Source organism: Neomonachus schauinslandi, chromosome 6 (genome assembly GCF_002201575.2).
Source record: "Neomonachus schauinslandi chromosome 6, ASM220157v2, whole genome shotgun sequence".
Classification (NCBI taxonomy): Eukaryota; Metazoa; Chordata; class Mammalia; order Carnivora; family Phocidae; genus Neomonachus; species Neomonachus schauinslandi.
In genome coordinates this window covers 145,538,780-145,560,667 of record NC_058408.1, presented here as the reverse complement: position 1 = coordinate 145,560,667, position 21,888 = coordinate 145,538,780, and the positions used below count along the sequence as shown (strand labels likewise).

Sequence of the window (21,888 nt, the reverse complement as noted above, 5' to 3'; positions counted from 1 at the left end):
TCTCTGTGTTTTTCCTACTCTTGCAAAGAGAAATCCAGATGAAACGGGATCAAGAGATGATATAACTTGGCTGAGGTAACATAACTGAGGGTGATCCTATGCCATGTCTGTCCCTCCCATTAGGGTGCAGACCCAGTGACAGAAGGGAGCTGGGGGGGGCGGTTTGATCACGGCTTGGCCCCAGTGCTTATTGGCACGGAGTAGCACATAGTTCAGTCAGTATCCACTGAATGAACAGATGAGTGAATAAATGAAGCTGGGAATCAAACCAGGATCTGACTTTAAACCTCATGATCTTTCTTATATCATGCTAGGTCTAGTAGATGATGCCAAATGTAACACGGGTTCTACCTGTAGGCTGAGCAGCTGTGGAATCAGCACCTGTGAACATGAAGAGAGATTGTGCATGTTATCATGTCTTATTCAGTGACTGTTTATTGGGAACGTCCTGGATTTAGGGAGCTGGGGGAAGCAGAGAGAGGCAGAGACCCTGCCCTTGAGGGTCTTAGCATTTCCTGGGGATTTGAGACATGAGACCAGGCAGCAAACGCTGAGTGTCCCAGGAGAGCTTCAGAAGGCAGTGCCCCCCCCCCCCCCAGGGGTCTTAGGTGTTGAGAGGCTCAGGAAGGGCCAGGTGCAGCCTGGCAGAGCTTGTCATTTGTAGGTACATTACTCCAGCTGCCAGTGGGATGGAATCAGGAAAGATTCTGTTGTGACATAGAGTCAAATAGAAGGACACATAGGTTTGGGAAGGTCACCCAGTCTAGATGTGGAGGGCCTGGAAAATCAGCTGACAAATTTGGCCCATCACCCGGAGGTTACAAACTCAAAATCTAAAGTTTCCAAGGGCCATGGAAATAAAACAAATAAGGGATTTGAGTGATGGGGACTGTGTGAACTAGAAAGCTGTTTCCTGACCAAAGGGTCAGCTCTTTCTCAGATCCAGCCAGTTAATATAATAAAATAATTTGTTGTTTTGAGCCTGAACTTCTGTTTTTATTTTTTTCACAAATGCAAGAATTTGGATTTTTATGCCAGATATTCTGATTTGGCTGAATTCAAGTTCAGTCTGAATTTTCAAACCAAACAAGCCACTTCTGAGCCTGCATCAGTGATTATGAGCCATACTCAACAATCTTTGCAGTCAAGGGGATGGTCAGGCTGATGCATAACTTTGAAAGGATGTAGACAACACCAGTTGCCTGTCTCAATCCACTGACATTTCTAGGCTGTGCTACATTGTGTGTGTGGAGGAATGAGAAGTGAGGAGATAGGAGTAGCCCTCCAAATGAGGACTGCCAGTCAGCCCCTCACCTGCGCAGATGACGCTGGCGTCCTCCAGGTGCCCACAGTTGTGCCCGGCCTCAGCTCTGTGCACGCATTGCCCAAGGTGGCTCTCACTGCCCACACATTGCACATCATCCAACAGGATCTTCCCAGACCCTGCCCCGAAGTGGGCCCCTGAGGGGGCTGCCACAGCCTGGCCACACTGCAGCTGGCGGCACACCACTGTGGCCTCAGCCAGGTCCCAGAGGTCATCACACACAGTCCCCCACCTGCCCTGGATGAGAACCTCCACTCGGCCTGAGCAACTCCCTGTGCCATTTACCAGCCTCAGGGCCATCCAGGTTCCTGGGGAGATACAGAGCAATGGGAAATTATGAGATTGGCCTTGGTGTCAGCATATTGCCTTGATCCTGTTATAGTGGTCTGATAAACTGCTGATGTCATAATTCCTCTGGGTTGGGCAGATAGAGAGCTCTATGGTCTTAGAACATCAAGGCTAGACTTTCTTCTTCCTGGAAGTGCCCAAAGGGGCTGGAAGACCCCAGGAAGCAGCAACATTTGACTTCTAGAGGGGGAAAGCCAGAGACCCTGGGTTCTCAGCCTTACACATGTCAACTCATCCCACCTACAGCAAAAGAACTTCAGGGAATCCTAGACCTGAGGGTCACATGGATGGGGCCCCTGTGACAGCCTTGCTTTGGTGGATAGCTGACCAGAGTCTTCTTACAGAAGTTGCCCAGTGTGGTGTAATCTGGAGATTACAGAGCACTCTTTTTAGCACTAGAGACATTTCTTTGTTGCCAGCATGGTTGTACTTTCAAACATAGAATTTTCACTTAATGTCTATTAAGGTGCAAAACTGGACAGAGTTCACTCCTCAGGATTTATAACCAGTGACATGATGGAGAAACCACACACACTGCACTATCAGGGCAAATAACAAGGAATACCTCTAGGAGTCTAATAATGCTATCGGTGATGGACACTTCATCTATTTTGGGAGATCAGCCAAGAAATGGCTTTGAAACATGAAGACAATTTCTGCACGTTGATCATAAGGGAAGGGGGCTTGCTCCCAACAGAGTGAAGGGAAGGGCAAGTTCACATAGGAGGGAAATTTGTGGTGCTTCAACTGCAACATGATTTGAATAAATGAGCTCATTTTTTCTTCCTCAAGCACGAGAAAGTCATGCAAATGTTGTGATCTACAAGGACATAGAAAATGGGAAGGATAATAAGAGCTAATGGAAAATTTCAGAACATTCTTTTTAGAAACTAGAGAGCAGACAGAGTGGGTTTGGGGGGATGTTTGCAGAGCATTAATTTGGGCTGTAGTGGGCTAGGCGGGGATGGCTACCCACCAGAAGTGAGCGGACTCACCCCAGAGAAACCTTGCAGGTGATGTGTTTGGAGGAATAGGATGCCAACCAATGTAGGAGTGAGGTGCTGGCAAAGAAGGGGATCATGGTTAATTGTATTTTTGAAAGATGTCTACAAAATATCTCCCATTCCTCAAGCCCTTCTGGAACCTTGACCGTCCCATGTCCCAAGGAGGAGCTTCTGCATCATTCTTCCAAACCTGGGCAGGTTGTGACTTTCTTGACCAATGGAGTATGGTGCGAGTGACACTAAACCTTTTTGAGCCAGGGTGAGGGAAGTGCCATGCACTCGTGTCCTGTTTCCTCCAGGGACTCATGCCTGGGACTTGGCCACCATCCTGGCAGAAAGGCCAGGCCTCATGCTGACATCTGAAAGCTACTTCTCAATGTGTTTAAATTTCTCTGGGCCAATACTCTCACTTCAGCAAAAAGCAAATATTTGATCACAACAATGATGACGACAGTTATGATAAAGTTAACATTTATATAGACTTCCTAGTGTCCAGCACTAAGTAATTGACACCATCAGTTCCTTTAACGTCCACCATGGTCCTCAAACCACATCTATGTATATATATGTGTGTGTAGATGTGTTTATATAAATAATAGTGTGTATACATGCATATACACACACAGATGTATTAGATACAAATATATTCTATTATTATACCCATATTGTGGACAGGGGAATTAAGGCACAAAGCAGTTGAGTAACATGCCCAAGATCACACAGTTCTGGGGAACCAGTATTTGAAATTAGGAACTTTGGTTCCATGGTCCATGCAAGAAATCTTAGTAAGATTTATTTAGTAGAAAACAAAATAAACAAAAACTGGAGAGCAATCCCAAAAAGAATCAGATAAATATTTTGTGGGTATAGAACCAAGGTAGTGGGTGAAGTTGGAGAAGGAAGCCTGCATGACAGTAAGCCTGTTAGCACTGTGTAATTGTTAGTTCATGTGCACAGAACACCGTGATGGAAGGAAGGAAGGGAGGGAGGAAGGAAGGAGGGAGGGAGAGAAGGCAGGGAGAGAGGAAGGAAGGAAAGAAGGAAGGGAGGAAGGAAAGAAGGAAGGAAGGAAGGAAGAAAGGAAAGAAGGAGGGAGGGAAGGAAAGCAGAGAGGAAGGAAGGGAGGAAGGAAAGAAGGAAGGAGGGAGGGAGGGAGGGGGGAAGAGCCCTTTATACTGCAACATTAACTGGCCTAATTTTACAAATGTGCCTCTGTGGGAGAGGGAAAAGATGGCAGAGGAGTAGGGGACCCTATTCCAACCAGTCCCCGGAATTGAGCTGGATATCTACCGGACCACTCTGAACACCCACGAAGTCAGCCTGAGATGTAAGAAGATAGATCTGGATCTCTACAAACAGAATATCGCAGGTGGTTGGTTTCGAGGTATGAAGTGGGGAGCTGTGATTCCACAGGCAGATATTGGAGGATAAATGGAAGGGGGAGAGAGCCGTCAGGATCCTGCACCACCAGTGAACGATAGCCTCCCACACTGGGGACGGGGCACAGACTCGCAGACCAGTAGCAGCAGGGAAAGGACTTTAGGGCAGCCCCCCAGATGGAAACCGGAGTGGCAGGGCTGTGTGTGCAATGTGGGGGCAGCTGGCTGTTTTAGAAGCACAAAGGGCAGAGATGTGCTGTGACCTGCAGGTGAGGACTGGGAGGGAGGCTGAGGGGCACACAATCCAGGACTGCAGTTTATAGCAGCACAGATAGAAATGGAGATAGTGTGGCTTGGAGAGCTCACTGAAGAACAGACAGCAATCTCTCTGCTCTGAGGCAGAGGGTTGGAAACGGTCTCTTCTTCTTTTTTTTTTAAAAATTATTTATTTATTTATTTGACAGAGAGAGACAGCGAGAGAGGGGGAAATGGGAGAGGGAGAAGCAGGCTTCCCGCTGGGCAAGGAGCCTGATGTGGGACTCGATCCCAGGCCCCTGGGATCATGACCTGAGCCGAAGGCAGACGCTTAACAACTGAGCCACCCAGGTGCCCTGGAAATGGTCTCTTCTGCTCTGACTCTCAGAAGAGACACGGAAAGCCACCAGGGGACAAAATCCCCCCAAAACCGGTTTCCACTGAGCCCATCCACCGCCACAGGGGGCAGGGCAACTTTGCCCAAACAGGGTTGCTAGAGTAACAGTGTGGCAGGCCCTCCCCCAGAAGACAGGCTGGGAAAACAAGAGGCCAGCAACCCTAAGGTCCCCATAAAACAGGTGCCTCTTGCTTGGGTTGTGGTCAATAATTTGGACTCTATACATTCCCTCAACCACCCCTCAACAGAATGACTAGGAGGAGGAACCCCCAAAATAGGAGAGACTCAGACTATGACTTATGCCCCAGATTTACAAATGGATTCAGATATAACCAAGATGTCGGAGATGGAATTCAGCCTAGCAATTGTGAAGATAATAGCTTCACAATTTACAGAGACAAACTATAAAAACAGGGTCTCCACAGGCAACATGATGACAATAAATTCATATCTTTCAATAATCACTCTTAACGTGAATGGCCTAAATGCTCCCATAAAACAGCACAGGGTTGCAGATTGGATAAAAAGACAGGACCCATCCATATGCTGTCTGTAAGACTCATTTTGAACCTAAAGGTACATCCAGACTGAAAGTGAAAGGACGGAGAACCATCTTCCATGCCAGCGGACCTCAAAAGAAAGCTGGGGTAGCAATTCTTATATCAGACAAATTAGATTTTAAACTAAAGACTGTAGTTAGAGACACAGAAGGACACTATGTCATTCTTAAAGGGTCTATCCAACAAGAAGATCCAACAATTATAAATATCTACACCCCCAACATGGGAGCAGCCTTCTACATAAACCAACTGTTAACCAAAATAAAGCGTCATATTGATAACAATACGTTAATTGTAGGAGACTTCAATACTCCACTCTCAGCGATAGACAGATCATCTAAGCAGAAAATCAACAAGGAAACAAGAGCTTTGAATGACACACTGGACCAGATGGACCTCATAGATATATACAGAACATTCCACCCTAAAACAACAGAATACTCATTCTTCTCGAGTGCACATGGAACTTTCTCCAGAATAGACCACTATACTGGGTCACAAATCAGGTCTCAACCGATACCAAAAGATTGAGATTATTCCCTGCATATTCTCAGACCATAATGCTTTAAAACTGGAACTCAATCACAAAAAAATTTTGGAAGAAATTCAAACACTTGGAAGCTAAAGACCACTCTGCTCAAGAATGTTTGGGTCAACCAGGAAATCAAAGGAGAACTTAAACAATTCATGGAAACCAATGAGAATGAAAACACATCGGTCCAAAACCTATGGGATATGGCAAAGGTGGTCCTAAGGGGGAAATACATAGCCATTCAAGCCTCACTCAAAAAAAATAGAAAAATCCCGAATTCACCAACTAACTTTACACTTAAAGAACTAGAGAAAAAGCAACAAATGATGCCTAAGCCATGCATTAGAAGAGAAATAATTAAGATTAGCACAGAGATCAATGAAATAGAAACCAGAAACATAGTAGATCAGATCAACGAAACTAGAAGCTGGTTCTTTGAAAGAATTAATAAGATCGATAAACCACTGGCCAGACTTATCCAAAAGAAAAGAGAAAGGACCCAAATTAATAAAATTATGAATGAAAGGGGAGAGATCATGACTAACACCAAGGAAATAGAAACAATTAATAGAAATTATTATCAACAACTATATGCCAATAAATTGAGCAACCTGGATGAAACGGATGCCTTCCTGAAAACCTATAAACTCCCAAGACTGAAACGGGAAGAAATTGACAACCTGAATAGACCAATAACCAGTAACAAAATTGAAGCAGTGATTAAAAACCTCCCAAAAAACAAGAGTCCAGGGCCTGATGGATCCCCTGGGAAATTCTGCCAAACATTCAAAGAAGAAATAATACCTATTCTTCTGAAGCTGTTTCAAAAAATAGAAACAGAAGGAAAGCTTCCAGACTCATTCTATGAGGCCAGCATTACCTTAATCCCCAAACCAGGCAAAGACCCCATCAAAAAGGAGAATTTCAGACCGATATCCCTGATGAATATGGATTCCAAAATCCTCAACAAAATCCTAGCTAATAGGATCCAACAATACATTAAAAGGATCATCCACCATGACCAAGTGGGATTTATCCCCAGGATGCAAGGGTGGTTCAACATTCGCAAATCAATCAACGTGATAGAACACATTAATAAGAGGAGAGAGAAGAACCATATGGTCCTCTCAATTGATGCAGAAAAAGCATTTGACAAAATACAGCATCCTTTCCTGATTAAAACTCTTCAGAGTATAGGGATAGAGGGAACATTCCTCAAGTTCATAAAATCCATCTATGAAAAACCCACAGTGAATATCATCCTCAATGGGGAAAAGCTGAGAGCCTTTCCCTTAAGATCAGGAACATGACAAGGATGCCCACTCTCACCACTGTTGTTCAACATAGTACTAGAAGTCCTAGCAACAGCAATCAGACAACAAAAAGAAGTAAAATGTATTCAAATTGGCAAAGAAGAAGTGAAACTCTCTCTCTTTGCAGATGACAGGATACTTTATGTGGAAAATCCAAAAGACTCCACCCCCAAATTACTAGAACTCATACAGCAATTCAGTAATGTGGCAGGATACAAAATCAATGCACAGAAATCAGTTGCTTTCTTATACACTAACAATGCAATTGTAGAAAGAGAAATTAGAGAAATGATTCCATTTACAATAGCACCAAAAACCGTAAGATACCTCAGAATAAACCTAACCAAAGAGGTAAAGGATCTATACTCTAGGAACTACAGAACACTCATGAAAGAAATTGAAGAAGACACAAAAAGATGGAAAAAACTTCCATGCTCATGGATCGGAAGAATAAACATTGTTAAAATGTCTATGCTACCCAGAGCAATCTATACCTTCAGTGCCATCCCGATCAAAATTCCAATGACATTTTTCAAAGTGCTGGAACAAACAATCCTAAAATTTGTATGGAATCAGAAAAGACTCCGAATCACCAAGAAATGTTGAAAAAGAGAAACAAAGCTGGGGGCATCACGTTGTCCGATTTCAAGCTATATTACAAAGCAGTGATCACCAAGACACCATGGTACTGGTACAAAAACAGACATATAGACCAATGGAACAGAATAGAAAGCCCAGATATGGACCCTCAACTCTATGGTCAAATAATCTTTGACAAAGCAGGAAAAAATATGCAATGGAAAAAAGACGGTCTCTTCAATAAATGGTGCTGGGAAAATTGGACAACTATATACAGAAGAATGAAACTTGGCCATTCTCTAACACCATATACAAAGATAAACTCAAAATGGATGAAAGACCTCAATGTGAGACAGGAATCCATCAAAATCCTAGAGGAGAACATAGGCAATAACCTCTTTGACATCGGCCACAGCAACTTCTTTCAAGATTCATCTCCAAAGGCTAGTGAAACAAAAGCAAAAATGAACTTTTGGGACTTCATCAAGATAAAAAGCTTCTGCACAGCAAAGGAAACAGTCAACAAAACAAAGAGGCAACCCACAGAATGGGAGAAGATATTTGCAAATGACACTACAGATAAAGGGCTGGTATCCAAGATCTATAAAGAACTTCTCAAACTCAACACCCAAAAAACAAATAATCAAGTCAAAAAATGGGCAAAAGACATGAACAGACACTTCTCCAAAGAAGACCCACAAATGGCTAACAGACACATGAAAAAATGTTCAACATTATTAGCCATCAGGGAAATTCAAGTCAAAACCACAATGAGATACCACCTTACACCAGTTAGATGGCAAAAATTAACAAGGCAGGAAACAACAAATGTTGGAGAGGATGTGGAGAAAGGGGAACCCTCTTATACTGTTGGTAGGAATGCAAATTGGTACAGCCACTTTGGAAAAGAGTGTGGAGGTTCCTCAAAAAGTTAAAAATACAGCTACCCTATGACCCAGCAATTGCACTACTGGGTATTTACCCCAAAGATAGAGGGGCCAAAGAAAAGAAGGGGCCCCCAAAACCCCAATGTTCATTATCAGCAATGTCCACAATAGCCAAACTGTGGAAGGAGCCGAGATGCCCTTCAAAAGACGAATGGATAAAGAAGATGTGGTGCATATAGAAAATGGAATATTACCCAGCCATCAGAAAGGGTGAATACCCACCTTTTGCAACAACATGGATGGGATTGAAGGAGATTATGCTAAGTGAAGTAAGTCAAGCAGAGAAAGACAATTATCATATGGTTTCAATCATATGTGGAACATAAGGAATAGCACGGAGGACATTAGGGGAAGGAAGGGAAAACTAAAGGTGGGGGGTGGGAATCAGAGGGGAAGATGAACCATGAGAGACTATGGACTCCAGGAAACAATCCGAGGGTTTCAGAGGGGAGGGGGATGGGTTAGTCCGGTGATGGGTATTAAGGAGGGCACGTATTATAATGAGCACGGGGTGTTATACACAAATAATGAATCATGGAACACTACATCAAAAATTAATGATGTACTGTATGGTGACTAACATAACATAATAAAAAAAATAATGACTAATGCTCTTTTTTTTCTGTTCTTGTCTTTAGTAATAAGATGTATTTTATTTTGAAACATTTAAACATGATAATATATGCAGGATATAAGGTACCAATTTATATTTTAAAAATTATATTACTATACATCTTCATATAGGCTAATCTAGAGCTAATAATTCAGTAGCTAAGGTAAAAATGGAAATACCAAGACACCAAACAAAAAACAACTGAGTCAAAAGGAAAGAAAATGATGTCTCATACTTAAACGAAAGATACTCCTTTTTTTTTTTTGGAGAGGGCTGCTGCCCATGTAATGTAGGAATTTATTAAGCAGTAATGGATTTTCATCCTACAGAATTTTTATAATAAATTTTAATTTATTAGAGATGAAGATCTGTTTCTGTAGATGCAAAACATATATGCTCACATTCCTTTTATCAAAATATTTTTTCTTTTGTTTTCTGATCCTTATTGTAAGTGTGAATTTACTCAGACTTGCTCTTTTCCCTCACTGCTAACCAGAGAGATTCTAACAGCTCCTCACTGCTGCCTGGGAGAAAGATCTCATCAAGGTAAAAAGGAAGAAACTTCCTTCTTTTCAGTTAGACACAGAAAAACAGATACTATTTTGCTTTATCAAGTTATCAAGTTGTCTTTGCAGATGAAATTTTTTTTTATTCTTATGTTAATCCCCATACATTACATCATTAGTTTTAGATGAAGTGTTCCATGATTCATTGTTTGTGCATAACACCCAGTGCTCCATGCAGAATGTGCCCTCCTCAATACCCACCACCAGGCTAACCCATCCTCCCACCCCCCTCCCCTCTAGAACCCTGTTTGTTTTTCAGAGTCCATCGTCTCTCATGGTTCGTCTACCCCTCCGATTTCCCCCGCTTCATTCTTCCCCTCCCGCTACCTTCTTCTTCTTCTTCTTTTTTTTTTCTTAACATATATTGCATTATTTGTTTCAGAGGTACAGATCTGAGATTCAACAGTCTTGCACAATTCACAGCGCTTACCAGAGCACATACCCTCCCCAGTGTCTATCACCCAGTCACCCCATCCTTCCCACCCCACCCCCCACTCCAGCAACCCTCAGTTTGTTTCCTGAGATTAAGAATTCCTCATATCAGTGAGATCATATGATACATGTCTTTCTCTGTTTGACTTATTTCACTTAACATAATACCCTCCAGTTCCATCCACGTCGTTGCAAATGGCAAGATCTCATTCCTTTTGATGGTGCAGATGAAATTTTTGATAAAGGAGAAATAATCTGTGAAATTATGTCTGTCTATTGAAAGGGTCTGCAATTTGGTGGTTGTTTTATTTGTTGCCTTGGCCATGATATTGATATTCTGCATTCTAGAATGTTCTAAAAAAAAAAAACCTGGTGGGTTTCTCTGTTAAGTCAACAGTGATCTTCAGTGTGTCTCAGTTCCCTACATGGAAGAGAGAAGAAGCAGAACTCACTGCCTCACTGTGTTAAACAAAGAGTTTAAAGTTTGTGTCTCTTTGTATGAAGTTCTCTAGCTTACAAAATAGGAGTAGAAATATAATACAGTATAATACAATATAATACAACATAGTGCAAATAAAATAAGTAGTAATATTTCTCTAACACACAGGTTCTTTTGAGATCAGTTAGCATATACATGTGAGTAAAATCGCAGGTGGAAATGTGCACCATTAGTATAATCACAAGAGATTATGCTCAGAAAAGAAGGTGAGGAAGCCTGACAAGAGGTTGTAGGTCAAGCTCAGAATGATATATGCCCAAATCTTGGCTTCATCATATTGTAAGTGGGTGATGCTAGAAAGTGATCCTTTCTGTGTCTCACTTTATGAAACAATGATGGAGTTGTGGGGAGAATAATGCTGGTAGGTTGTTGTGAGTGCTCAATGACTGTCCGTTCTTTGAATGCATCTGATTCTCTGTTTTATCACATTTTGGTTGTTCCACAAACATTACCTCCTTCGTCCATTTTCCCAAGGACTCACCTGCCAGGGGTGTAGGTGTGGATAGTGGGGCTGCAGGCTCTGATGTGACTGTGGTTGCAAATAATCCATCACCTGTCAGTGGGGACAAACAGAAGCATCTCCAGTAATTGGGACATCTCTTAATCTCAACTTCAGAAAGACCAAGGTTCAAACACCACCCCAGCTTGAAGGTCACAGTCAAACATAAATGTCAGTTCCTGGCTCTGCTCCTATGCAGGCAAGGAGTCCTCCCAAAGCTGTGGTCAGCACTCAGCATGGCGTCAGGTCTGGGAAGGGCCAGCCCAGTGTTTGGTCCACAGAGCCCTTCCTCTATTTCCCGTAGAAGAAATGCCAACCGACCTGTCGGAGTAGTTGTCACAGGAAGTGTAGCAGGCTCTGCAGTGGGCACGGCTGCTGTCAGTACGTGTAATGCAAAGAGACGCCTTGTTCACTGCTAGATACCACCCCCACCTCCTCACATCGGGAGAGTGAACTTCTGACCAAAGAGAAGGCTGGCGCAAGTCTGTACTGTTGGGGTTTTTGGTCTGCATTCCCACCTCCTTTCCTGCCACACTCATCCAACCCTGGATCTCAGACTCACTGTGGGATGAAAATGCTCATACTTGGACGGTGTGCCATTTTGCTCAGTGCCCACAGAACCAATTATGGAGTTTTTCCTCTTTTCCTTTGAGGAGCAATCCAGATGTGTTCTACCACAGGGACACGCAATCAATTAAATGGCTGAACGTTTTCCATTTATTTGTAGGGGCTTTATCTGGGCTCTGAATAGCCCAAGCTATGTGAGGCTTCCATAGGGCATTAAGGCAGCCCTATTTTCATCTTATTAACTCATAAAATGGCAATAAAGTGTTGTTTTGTTTCCTTTTAAAAACAGCTTTATCAAGGTATCCTAGATATCCAGAGAGCTGCACATATTCAATGTGTATGGCTTGTTGGGTTGGAACATATGCAATCACTTGTGATACTATCACCACAGCCATGGTAACGAGACACATCCAGCACCTCCCAGAATTTCTCTGTGTTTTTCCCCTCCTTTTTTTTTTTTTTTTTTTTTGGTGTGAACTCTTAACATGATGTGTATCCTGTTTACAAATTTTGAAGTGCACAATACTGTATTGTTAACTATAGGCATTATGGTATATGGCGGATCTCTAGCATTTATTCATCTAGCCTAACTGAAACTTCTTCCCCAGTAAACTCCATTTCCACCTCCCCTCAAGCGCTGGCAGCCACTATTCTATTCTCTGCTTCTGTGAGTTTGACTATTTTAGATACTTCATATAAGTGAAATCATGCAGCATTTATTCTTCTGTGACTAGTTTATTTCACTTAGTATTATGTTCTCTAGATTCACCTATGTTGTTACAAATGGCGGAATTTCCTTCCTTTTTAAGGCTGAATAATATTCCATTGTGTGTATATACCACATGTTCTTTATCTGGTCATCTGTTGATGGACACGTAGTTTTTTTCTATATCTTGGCTATTGTGAATGGTGCTACAATGAACATGGCAGTGCAGATATTTCTTTGAGATCCTGATTTCAATTCTTTGGACATATTACCCAGAAGTGGGATTGCTGGATCATATGGTAGTTCTATTTTTAATTTTTTGAGGAATCTTTGAAATGCTTTCCATAGCAGCTGAACAATTTTACATTTCTACTAACAGTGTACAAGGTTCCAATTTCTCCACAACCTCACCAATACTTGTTATCTCTCTTTTTAAAAATAGTAGCCATCCTGGGGTGCCTGAGTGGCTTAGTCAGTTAAATGTCTGACTCTTGATTTTAGCTCAGGTCGTGATCTCAGGGTTATGAGATCGATCCTCGCATCGGGCTCTCTGCTCAGTGCAGAGACTGCATGAGATTCTCTCTTCCCCTCTCTTTGCCCCTCCCTGTATGCATGCTCACATGTGCTCTCTCTCTCTCTCTCAAAGAAAGAAATCTAAAAAAAACTAGTAGTCATCTAACAGGTGTGAGGTGATATCTTACTGTAGGTTTGATTTGCATTTCCCTAATAATGATGTTGAGAATCTTTTCATATACCTGTTGGACATTTTTATGTCCTCTTTGGAGAAATATCTGTTCAAGTCTTTTGTCCATTTAAAAAAAATCTGGTTACTTGATTTTTTTTTATAAGTCTTAGGAGCTTCATATAGATTTTGGAAATTAACCCCTTAGCAGATGTACGGTTTGCAAATATATTCTCCCATTCCATAGGTTGCCTGTTAATTCTGTTGATTGTTACTTCTGCTATGCAGAAGCTTTTCAGGTTGATACAGTCCCATTTACCTATTTTTGTTTTAGTTGCCTGTGTTTTGGGTGTCATATCCAAGAAGCTATTGCCAAGACCAGTGTGAAAAAGTCATCCCCTATTTTCTTCTAGGAATTTAATAATTTCAAGTGTTATATTTAAGTCTTTAATCTATTTTGAGTTAATTTTTGTGTATGGTATAAGGTAGGGGTCCAATTTCATTTTTTTTGCATATGAATATTCAGTTTTCCCAATATCATTTGTCAAAGAGACCATCCTTTTTCCATTGTGTGTTTTTGGTACCCTTGTTAAAGATCAGTTGACTATATATGTGTGGGTTTATTTCTCTATTCTCTTCCATTGGTCTATATGCCTATTTTTATGCCAGTACCATAGTGTAGGTTTATAATAAATTTTGAAAACAGGAAATGTGATGCCTTCAGATTTGTTCTTTCTCAAGATCACTCTGGCTATTCTGGGTCTTTGTAGTTTCATATGAATTTTAGGGTTTTTTTTTCTATTTCTATAAAAATTGCCACTGGAATTTTGGTGGAAATAGCTTTGAGTCTGTGGATCTCTTTAGGTAGTATGGACATTTTAACAATATTAAGTCTTCCAATCCATGAACGTGGGATGTCTTTACATTTATTTGTATTTCTTTTAATTTCTTTCACCAATGTTTTGTAGTTTTCAGTGTACAGATCTTTCACCATGTTGGTTAAGTTTATTCCTAAGTATTTTATTATTGTTGATGCTATTGCAAATGGGCTTGCCTTCTTAATTTTCTTTTTGGATGGCTCATTGTTAGTGTAGAGAAACACAATTGATTTTTGTATGTTGATTCTGTATCTTGTAACTTTACTGATTTTGTTTTTTAGTTCTAACTTTTTTTTTTTTCCCTCTGTGGAGTGCTTAGAGTTTTCTACATATAGGATCATGTCATCTGGAAACAGAATTTTACTTCTTCCTTTCCCATTTCATTTCTTTTATTTCTTTTTCTTCCCTAATTGCTCTGGCTAGGATTTCCAGTACTATATTGACTAGAAGTGGCAAGAGTGAGCATCCTTGTCTTTTCTTCTAATCTTTAAGGAAAAACTTTAAAATTCATTAAAAGCATGATGTTTGTTAGCTATGGTCTTGTCATATATGGCCTTAATTATGTCGAGGTACATTCCTTCTACACCTAGTTTGTTAAGCATTTTTATCATAAAGGGTGGTAAATTTTGTCAAATGCTTTTTCTGCATCATGTGATTTTCTTTTTTAAAAAATTATTTAATTATTTTTTAAAATTGTAATTCCAGTATAATTAACATACAGTGATATATTAGTTTCAAGTGTATAACATTGTGATTCAACAATTCTATATGTTACTCAGTGCCTATCACAATAAGTGTATTCTTAATCCCCTTCATTGATTTCACCCATTTTTAAAATCCTTGTGTTAATGTGGCTTTTCACATTTATTGATTCGTATATGTTGAATCATCCTTGCATCTCAGGGAAAAATCCCACTTGATCACGATGTATGACCCTTTTAATGTGCTGTTGTATTGTTTTCTTTTAAAAAAGATCTCAAACAATTATAGCAAAATATTAGGATTTGATAAAGCTCAGTAGTGGGTACCAAGGAGTTCATGATACTGTTCTTAACATTTGTCAGTGAGTTTGATACTTTTCATAATATTATTTTATATATGTAAACAATCGACTAGCCACTTCATTATTGTGATCTGTTTAAATAATTTGGAACTAGACTATCTAGAAATTGTTAAGCCATCAAACATGTTATTTAAAATGGGCTGGAATAGAGAAGGGAAAATAATCACATAACCTATTTATTTTTTTTTAGTTGGACATATGGTTCATTGTACATGGTATAATGTAGAATCAGTATGTCAAGAACACCAGAAACTTTACTCCTAATGGTGAAGCAACTGAGACTCACTTCCAATCAGAGCAAAGAAGGGGACCCTGTGAGTGTGTGGCTACTGCCTGTGAGAATTTCACTAGAAACCATTTTATTATGACACCCATGTATCATGTACTTAAGGAAACAGGCTTGACTGCTCTCCTATCAAATATCTACAGAGAGAGGAACTATTCATTTTTATACAGGGTGTCCTCTTCTAACCACTTATTTGTTCCTGTATTTTTCAGATTCTTGAAATTAAAAGGATGCTACATAATGATCACACAAATATCTACTGATATGTGAATCTTTAAGCAGTTTTTGAAATATGTCTTGATCACCATAAACATCACTTGGGAGAAATTAATTCAATCTTAACTGGTTTTATTTTAATAGACTGAACCTCTGAACCCTTTGGAGACAACTAAACATTGTCAATATCTAGGCTTCATTTTAGCAAGGTTAGGAATTATTTAAGAGGTCTAGGTGATGAAATGAGAAACCTGATTCCCCTTCTGCTCTGTGCCCTTCTGTATGATGTGGTACCATGTAGAATGGCTGATAACTATTCCATCCTGGAGTGACTCAACCACTTAGGACTACTGAGCTACACAACCTCAGGAATCACCATTCACATATAATATGTGATGACCTGCATGGGGATTCAATTCAGAGTGCATTCTAGGAGAGGGTACCCCCTGAAGTTGTTCAATGTGAAGACCCTGCTAACTGGCTTAAGAAAGGGACATCATAGGGAGGAAAATCTTCAAAGCAAAAGAACTGAGCAAAGAATGGACTGACCTGACAGTGTGTATGAAGGGGTGACAGTTTCAGGCTCTGTGTTTGGAGTGGGGCCTGATGAATCATCAGCACCTGATGGCCAAAAGAAAACCACATGCTAAGGTCTATGGTGCCATTTATAACATAAGAGTTATTAAAATAATCATTGAGAAATGTCTGAGGGGGGAGTCAAAGAAGTAATGTCATGTTAAAAAACAGCCCCTTACCTGTGCAGACAACACCAGCATCCTCCAGGTGCCCGCAGTTGAGCTCAGCCTCACCCCTGTGCACACACTCCCCCAGGTGGCTCTCAGTGCCAGCACACTGCACATCGTCCAGCAGGATCTTCCCGGAGCCTGGCCCAAAGTGGGCCCCTGTGGGGGCTGCCATGGCCTGGCCACACTGCAGCTGGCGGCACACCACTGTGGCCTCAGCCAGGTCCCAGAGGTCATCACACACGGTTCCCCATGTGCCCTGGATGAGAACCTCCACTCGGCCTGAGCACCTCCCTATGCCGTTCACCAGCCTCACAGCCATCCAGGCTCCTGTGGAGGCACAAGCAAGAGAGATATTGGAGGCCTAGCTCTCTGAGGTCAGGGAGATTTCCTATATTGGGGTATAGTGGTAGGTGATAATTGCTCAAGTTTTCAGAAATTTTGTCACCTACAGTAAACGAATAGCTTTTATAGCTTTCTTTATCTTTTCTGTTTTTTCTTATTGAGAGGACTTGTCTTCTGCCAGTGTAGCCCAATAGACCTGGAAGTCAATATCCCCAGATGATTTTTTTTTTAAAGATTTTATTTATTTATTTGACAGAGAGAGACACAGCGAGAGAGGGAACACAAGCAGGGGGAGCAGGAGAGGGAGAAGCAGGCTTCCGCCGAGCAGGGAGCCCGATGCGGGGCTCGATCCCAGGACCCTGGGATCATGACCTGAGCCGAAGGCAGACGCTTAACGACTGAGCCACCCAGGCGCCCCTCCCCAGATGATTTTTAAAGGAATTGTTCATTGATTACCTGGTGATATATAGGAGATATGACTTATGGAAATGTTAGTTCTGCAGTTGAAGGCAAGGAGGCATTGGCTTATGAGCTAAGGAGAAGGCCTAGATATAGCCGAGGAGATCAATGTTGCTCAACTGGAGCAGTAAAGGGAAAATGGATAATCCAAATTACTAGTTAACATTCTGTCTTTCATATCTTATGTTATAGTAAATTCTCTGTTGTAGGCAGCCTATTCATATACTTAACATGCAACATTTCCACATAATTTTCTCAGATCTTCTTGGGATGAGCAGTTAGTCCTTGTTCACACCTTCCTCCTCTAATACACCAGTGGTAGCATTGATCCATGTGCCCAAGAAAAACACAGTGAAACCAACATGACCCTTGTAGTTGGGTGGGTCTGGGTGATCCAACCTTCATCACGTACGGTTGTGTGACTCTAATCACACAGTGTCTTCTGTTCATGTGTCTTTTCTGAGCCTCTGTTTATGCCTTTGTGAAATGTTGGAGATCACACCTTCCTTTATGGTTATTGTGGAGGAACAATATTGTGAAAGCACGTACTTCTGTGCATGGCACAAACTAGATGCTCACAAAACATGGAGCACAACACTAGGCAAGTCACAGGGAGGCATTACCTGCTGGTGTGAATATAGAGCGAAGAGTAGGAGGGCGTGTTGTGGGTATGGTAGCTGACAGCACATCACCTGTAAAGGGGTGCAAACAGGGACATAACTTGTGACCAAGAGCCTGCTAACGCCATATAGGAAAGAAGATGCTTACAATGAGAACATTCTGAAAATATGACATGGAATCTTCCATTGGTTTCCCCCACAAAGTTTTGGGCAGGGAAGCCCTCACTTTGCCCATCTTTACACTTAGTTCTCCAGTCTCTAAGATGAGGTTTTGTAATATTGCCCATGGCCTGTACACTCTAGCTCTTGAAAGCCCGTGAGTCCATTTCTGGTTCTTTCTGTTGCCATCTCTCTTCTTTCTCTTTTAGGAAACCACCGGCTGTGAGCAATCAGGGGGACATGGCATTTGTATCAGTGACTGGACTTTTTAGGCTTGTTCTAGGTGTTTGGCCAACTTACCTTACAGGATGGGATGCTTACCCATTACCTGGAATGGATTCCTCATTTTGTTCCTCATTTTGTCTCATCAAACATCCATCCAAATGACTTTACTTCCATAACATTTTGGGGTCAGTTGAGTCAAATCAGAGTTTAAAATGTCAAGTAGCAATTAACCCAGCCAACTGGATATTTAATGCGGAAAGCAGATTTGTGGTGTCTTTTTTTCCTTGGCAAAGTGGTGGTGGTAGAGCTGGCTTTAACTTTCAGTAATAACTCACAGGTGCTGCTGCTAGAGGAGATGGAGACCCAGCACACATCAGATGCTGGAGGGACAGTGCCCACTCCGGGTGCCTCAGCTTGGGAGCTCGGCAGCCTTCCTCATTCTTGTAGACTCCACAGGCACCAATTTGAGTGAGTTCGCCCCTCATCTGATAGGTAGTCAGATGTACTGGGCATCATCTACTTTTTATAATGCTTTTAACCTTTTTGGGACCTTTTAAAATTGATTAGATAGCAATGGATTGAGCTCCTGAAACAGTGGAATACAATTTGGATTTCCCAGTAGTAGAGACAGAAAATGAATGTTTTCAGAATTCCTGGTGATGGATAAGCATCCCATCTTGTAAAAGTCTTGCCTCTTTTTATTCTTATCTACAGTGTTTGCACAGTAAAGAGGAATTGGGCAGCTCTGCCATCTCTAAGTACCTCTAGCACAGTGTAGATTGAGGAAGTGTCTTCTAGAGGGTAAGTAGAACCAAAAGCAAATACAGCAAGCAAAGATGACCTACCTGAGAGTATGTACAATGAGGAAGAAGCCTCAGGCCCTGGGGTGGGGTTGGGGGCTGGTAGACCATTCGAACCTGCAGAATGAAAGACATAGACATGGCTTCTAATAATAAGGCTTACAATATGGGGCTTATTCAATACATTGCTTAATGGCTGGTGTGAATGTAGGCTGAGAATGCCTGAAGGGGTATAAAAGCAGTGACATCACGGGAGGTGACAGCCCCTCACTCCTCACCTGCACATATGACACTGGCATCCTCCAGGTGCCCGCAGTTGAGCTCAGCCTCACCCCTGTGCACACACTCCCCCAGGTGGCTCTCAGTGCCAGCACACTGCATATCATCCAGCAGGATCTTCCCGGAGCCTGGCCCAAAGTGGGCCCCTGTGGGGGCTGCCATGGCCTGGCCACACTGCAGCTGGTGGCACACCATTGTGGCCTCGGCCAGGTCCCAGAGGTCATCACACACGGTTCCCCATGTGCCCTGGATGAGAACCTCCACTCGGCCTGAGCACCTCCCTATGCCGTTCACCAGCCTCACAGCCATCCAGGCTCCTGGGGAGGCACAAGGAGGAGGAACACTGGGGGACTGACCTTCCCATCTCTGGAAGGTTTCCTTCATCCTTTTGAATCCTTAGGTGGTCTTATCCCCACTTTATAAATATGCAAGATCACACAGTCCTCATGTATCCACACAGTAATAGCCAGAACAGTCTTCAATTTCAAATCCCTTCCATGAGTCTTTACTAGATCCCCCTTTCAACAATGAAACTCTCTTTAAGAAATTTTCAGAATTCCTAAGTTCTCCTAATCATTTTACCTATATGTTATTCCTCTGCCATGAATAGGGTAGAAATATGAGATGTCAATATATCGATGAAATAGGAAACTAGACTATCCATATGCAGGTCATAGCTAAGTAGACCCCTTGTTGGCCAGACTATATTAGTCTCATAGCAACTTGGTGCCTTTTGTCCCATCATCTTTCTTTATGGCTTTACTATATAAAGGAAACTGAGACAGGAACTATCATTTGTTTTTGGTCAGTGAAGTGCCAAACTTTAGAAAGCCACTAACTTAAACATTTCTCTCTTAATCTTTACAACCCCATGTGGTGGGCATGGCTTCCATTTTACAGATGAAGAAGTTGAGGCACAAGAAAAGGTGAAAATGATTAAGAAAATTGCTCTAAATGCTATGATTTGTAAGTGGGCCATCTCCCACTTTAACTGTGCCTGTGGTTTCTCTCCAGCTTGGAGAAATGCCTCTCTCCGTGTTTTCCATCATCCCTTAATTTCTCAGCAACTACTTCCCATACCTCTAGGTGGAGGTGTCAAGTCCTCAGGGGCTGCGATCAGTGAGGGCTCTGAGAAGCTGTCAACTAGGAGGAACCACAAAGCTAGGTTACCATCAGTCAGTCAAGGAGGAAGAAAGAAAGCAAACACACTGCTGGGAGGATCCATTATAAGACCCTTCTGGAACTTTGTGTTTTCTTTTGATTCATCTAAGTAAGTCACCATCATCACCATCACCATCAAGTAAGATTGTTTAGCTTTGTAGACATGTGTTAGATATTCATGGTAAACTTATCCTTGAATCCTTGGCTCAGTAGAAATAAGTCCTTAAGAAACAAGATAAACTGGGCGCCTGGGTGGCTCAGTTGGTTAAGCGACTGCCTTCAGCTCAGGTCATGATCCTGGAGTCCCTGGATCGAGTCCCGCATCGGGCTCCCTGCTCAGCGGGGAGCCTGCTTCTCCCTCTGACCCTCCCCCCTCTCATTAGCTCTCTCTCTCTCTCATTCTGTCTCAAATAAATAAATAAAATCTTTAAAAAAAAAAAAAAAAAAAGAAACAAGATAAACTTAAGAACATCATACTTAAGGAGATATAAAGGAAATAAAATCAGTTTTGCAAATTAATAATGCTGTGTGTCACCATTCATAACAAATACTTATTCAATGCAAAGAAACTGAGACAGAGTACCTGCATTTAAAAGGCTTATAACTCACTCAGAAGCTAGAATATGTATACATGTAACTGTAATATGAGGTGGATTATGAGGGATGTCAACAGAAAAGACACAAATATACAGGAAATGTCTTCTTGTGGAGACCACGGGAACCTACCTTGAGAAATGCTTAGAAGGGGAAGGGGGAGAGTTCCTTTCATACATTACAGGTATTGGAGGACATTGACCTTGAATTCAGACATTCAGGGACATGAGGGAATAGGCATTTTTTTTAAGATTTTTTTTTTTTAAGTAATCTCTACATCCAACGTGGGGCTCAAACTCACAACCCCAAGATCAAGAGTCGCATGCCCCACTGCTGAGACAGCCAGGTGCCCCGCATTTTAATTTGATTAGAATATTGTGGTAACATATGTATTAATCCCAGATACTTGGATTTTACATTTTACTTACTGATAATATGCAGAAAACTTCCTAAGAGATGATACATAAAGAAAAGGGATTTGGGTCAAGTATATTTCATGAGCGTGGCCTGCTATGACTTCTAGTGGGGATTTTATAGGATTAATTGTATATTAAAGGCTCCTAGATATCCTGTAGTAAAGAATCCTGTTTAATTTGTTTAATGCAATGTTTTCTAAATTCATCAGATCTTTGAACCTCTGTGTGTGTGTGTGTGTGTGTGTGTGTGTGTGTATGTACAATTCATCTTAACATGTTGATCTAGTAGTTCTGGGAGCACATTCTCAGAAATATCTTTAACTATCTCAAGGATTCTGGTAGGGACTGGAGACTCCTAGCAATGTTTGGTATTAAATTTCCTTTTTTTTTTAATCTGTAATTTTATTTTTATTTTTGTATTTTTATTTTCTTCTTATTTCTA

General features: G+C 41.6%; 1 protein-coding gene across 1 annotated transcript in view; it reads right to left on the bottom strand.

The window, feature by feature from the left end:
* LOC110592739 (putative DMBT1-like protein) overlaps nucleotides 1–19,470 on the bottom strand; it is a 40,985-nt gene extending 21,515 nt beyond the window's left edge. Inside the window, 4 exon segments of the mRNA XM_044916227.1 lie at nucleotides 1,315–1,632; nucleotides 16,401–16,718; nucleotides 17,816–17,884; nucleotides 19,275–19,470. Of these exon segments, the coding sequence (XP_044772162.1) occupies nucleotides 1,315–1,632; nucleotides 16,401–16,718; nucleotides 17,816–17,884; nucleotides 19,275–19,470 (901 nt within the window).
* Nucleotides 19,471–21,888: the final 2,418 nt, after the last annotated feature.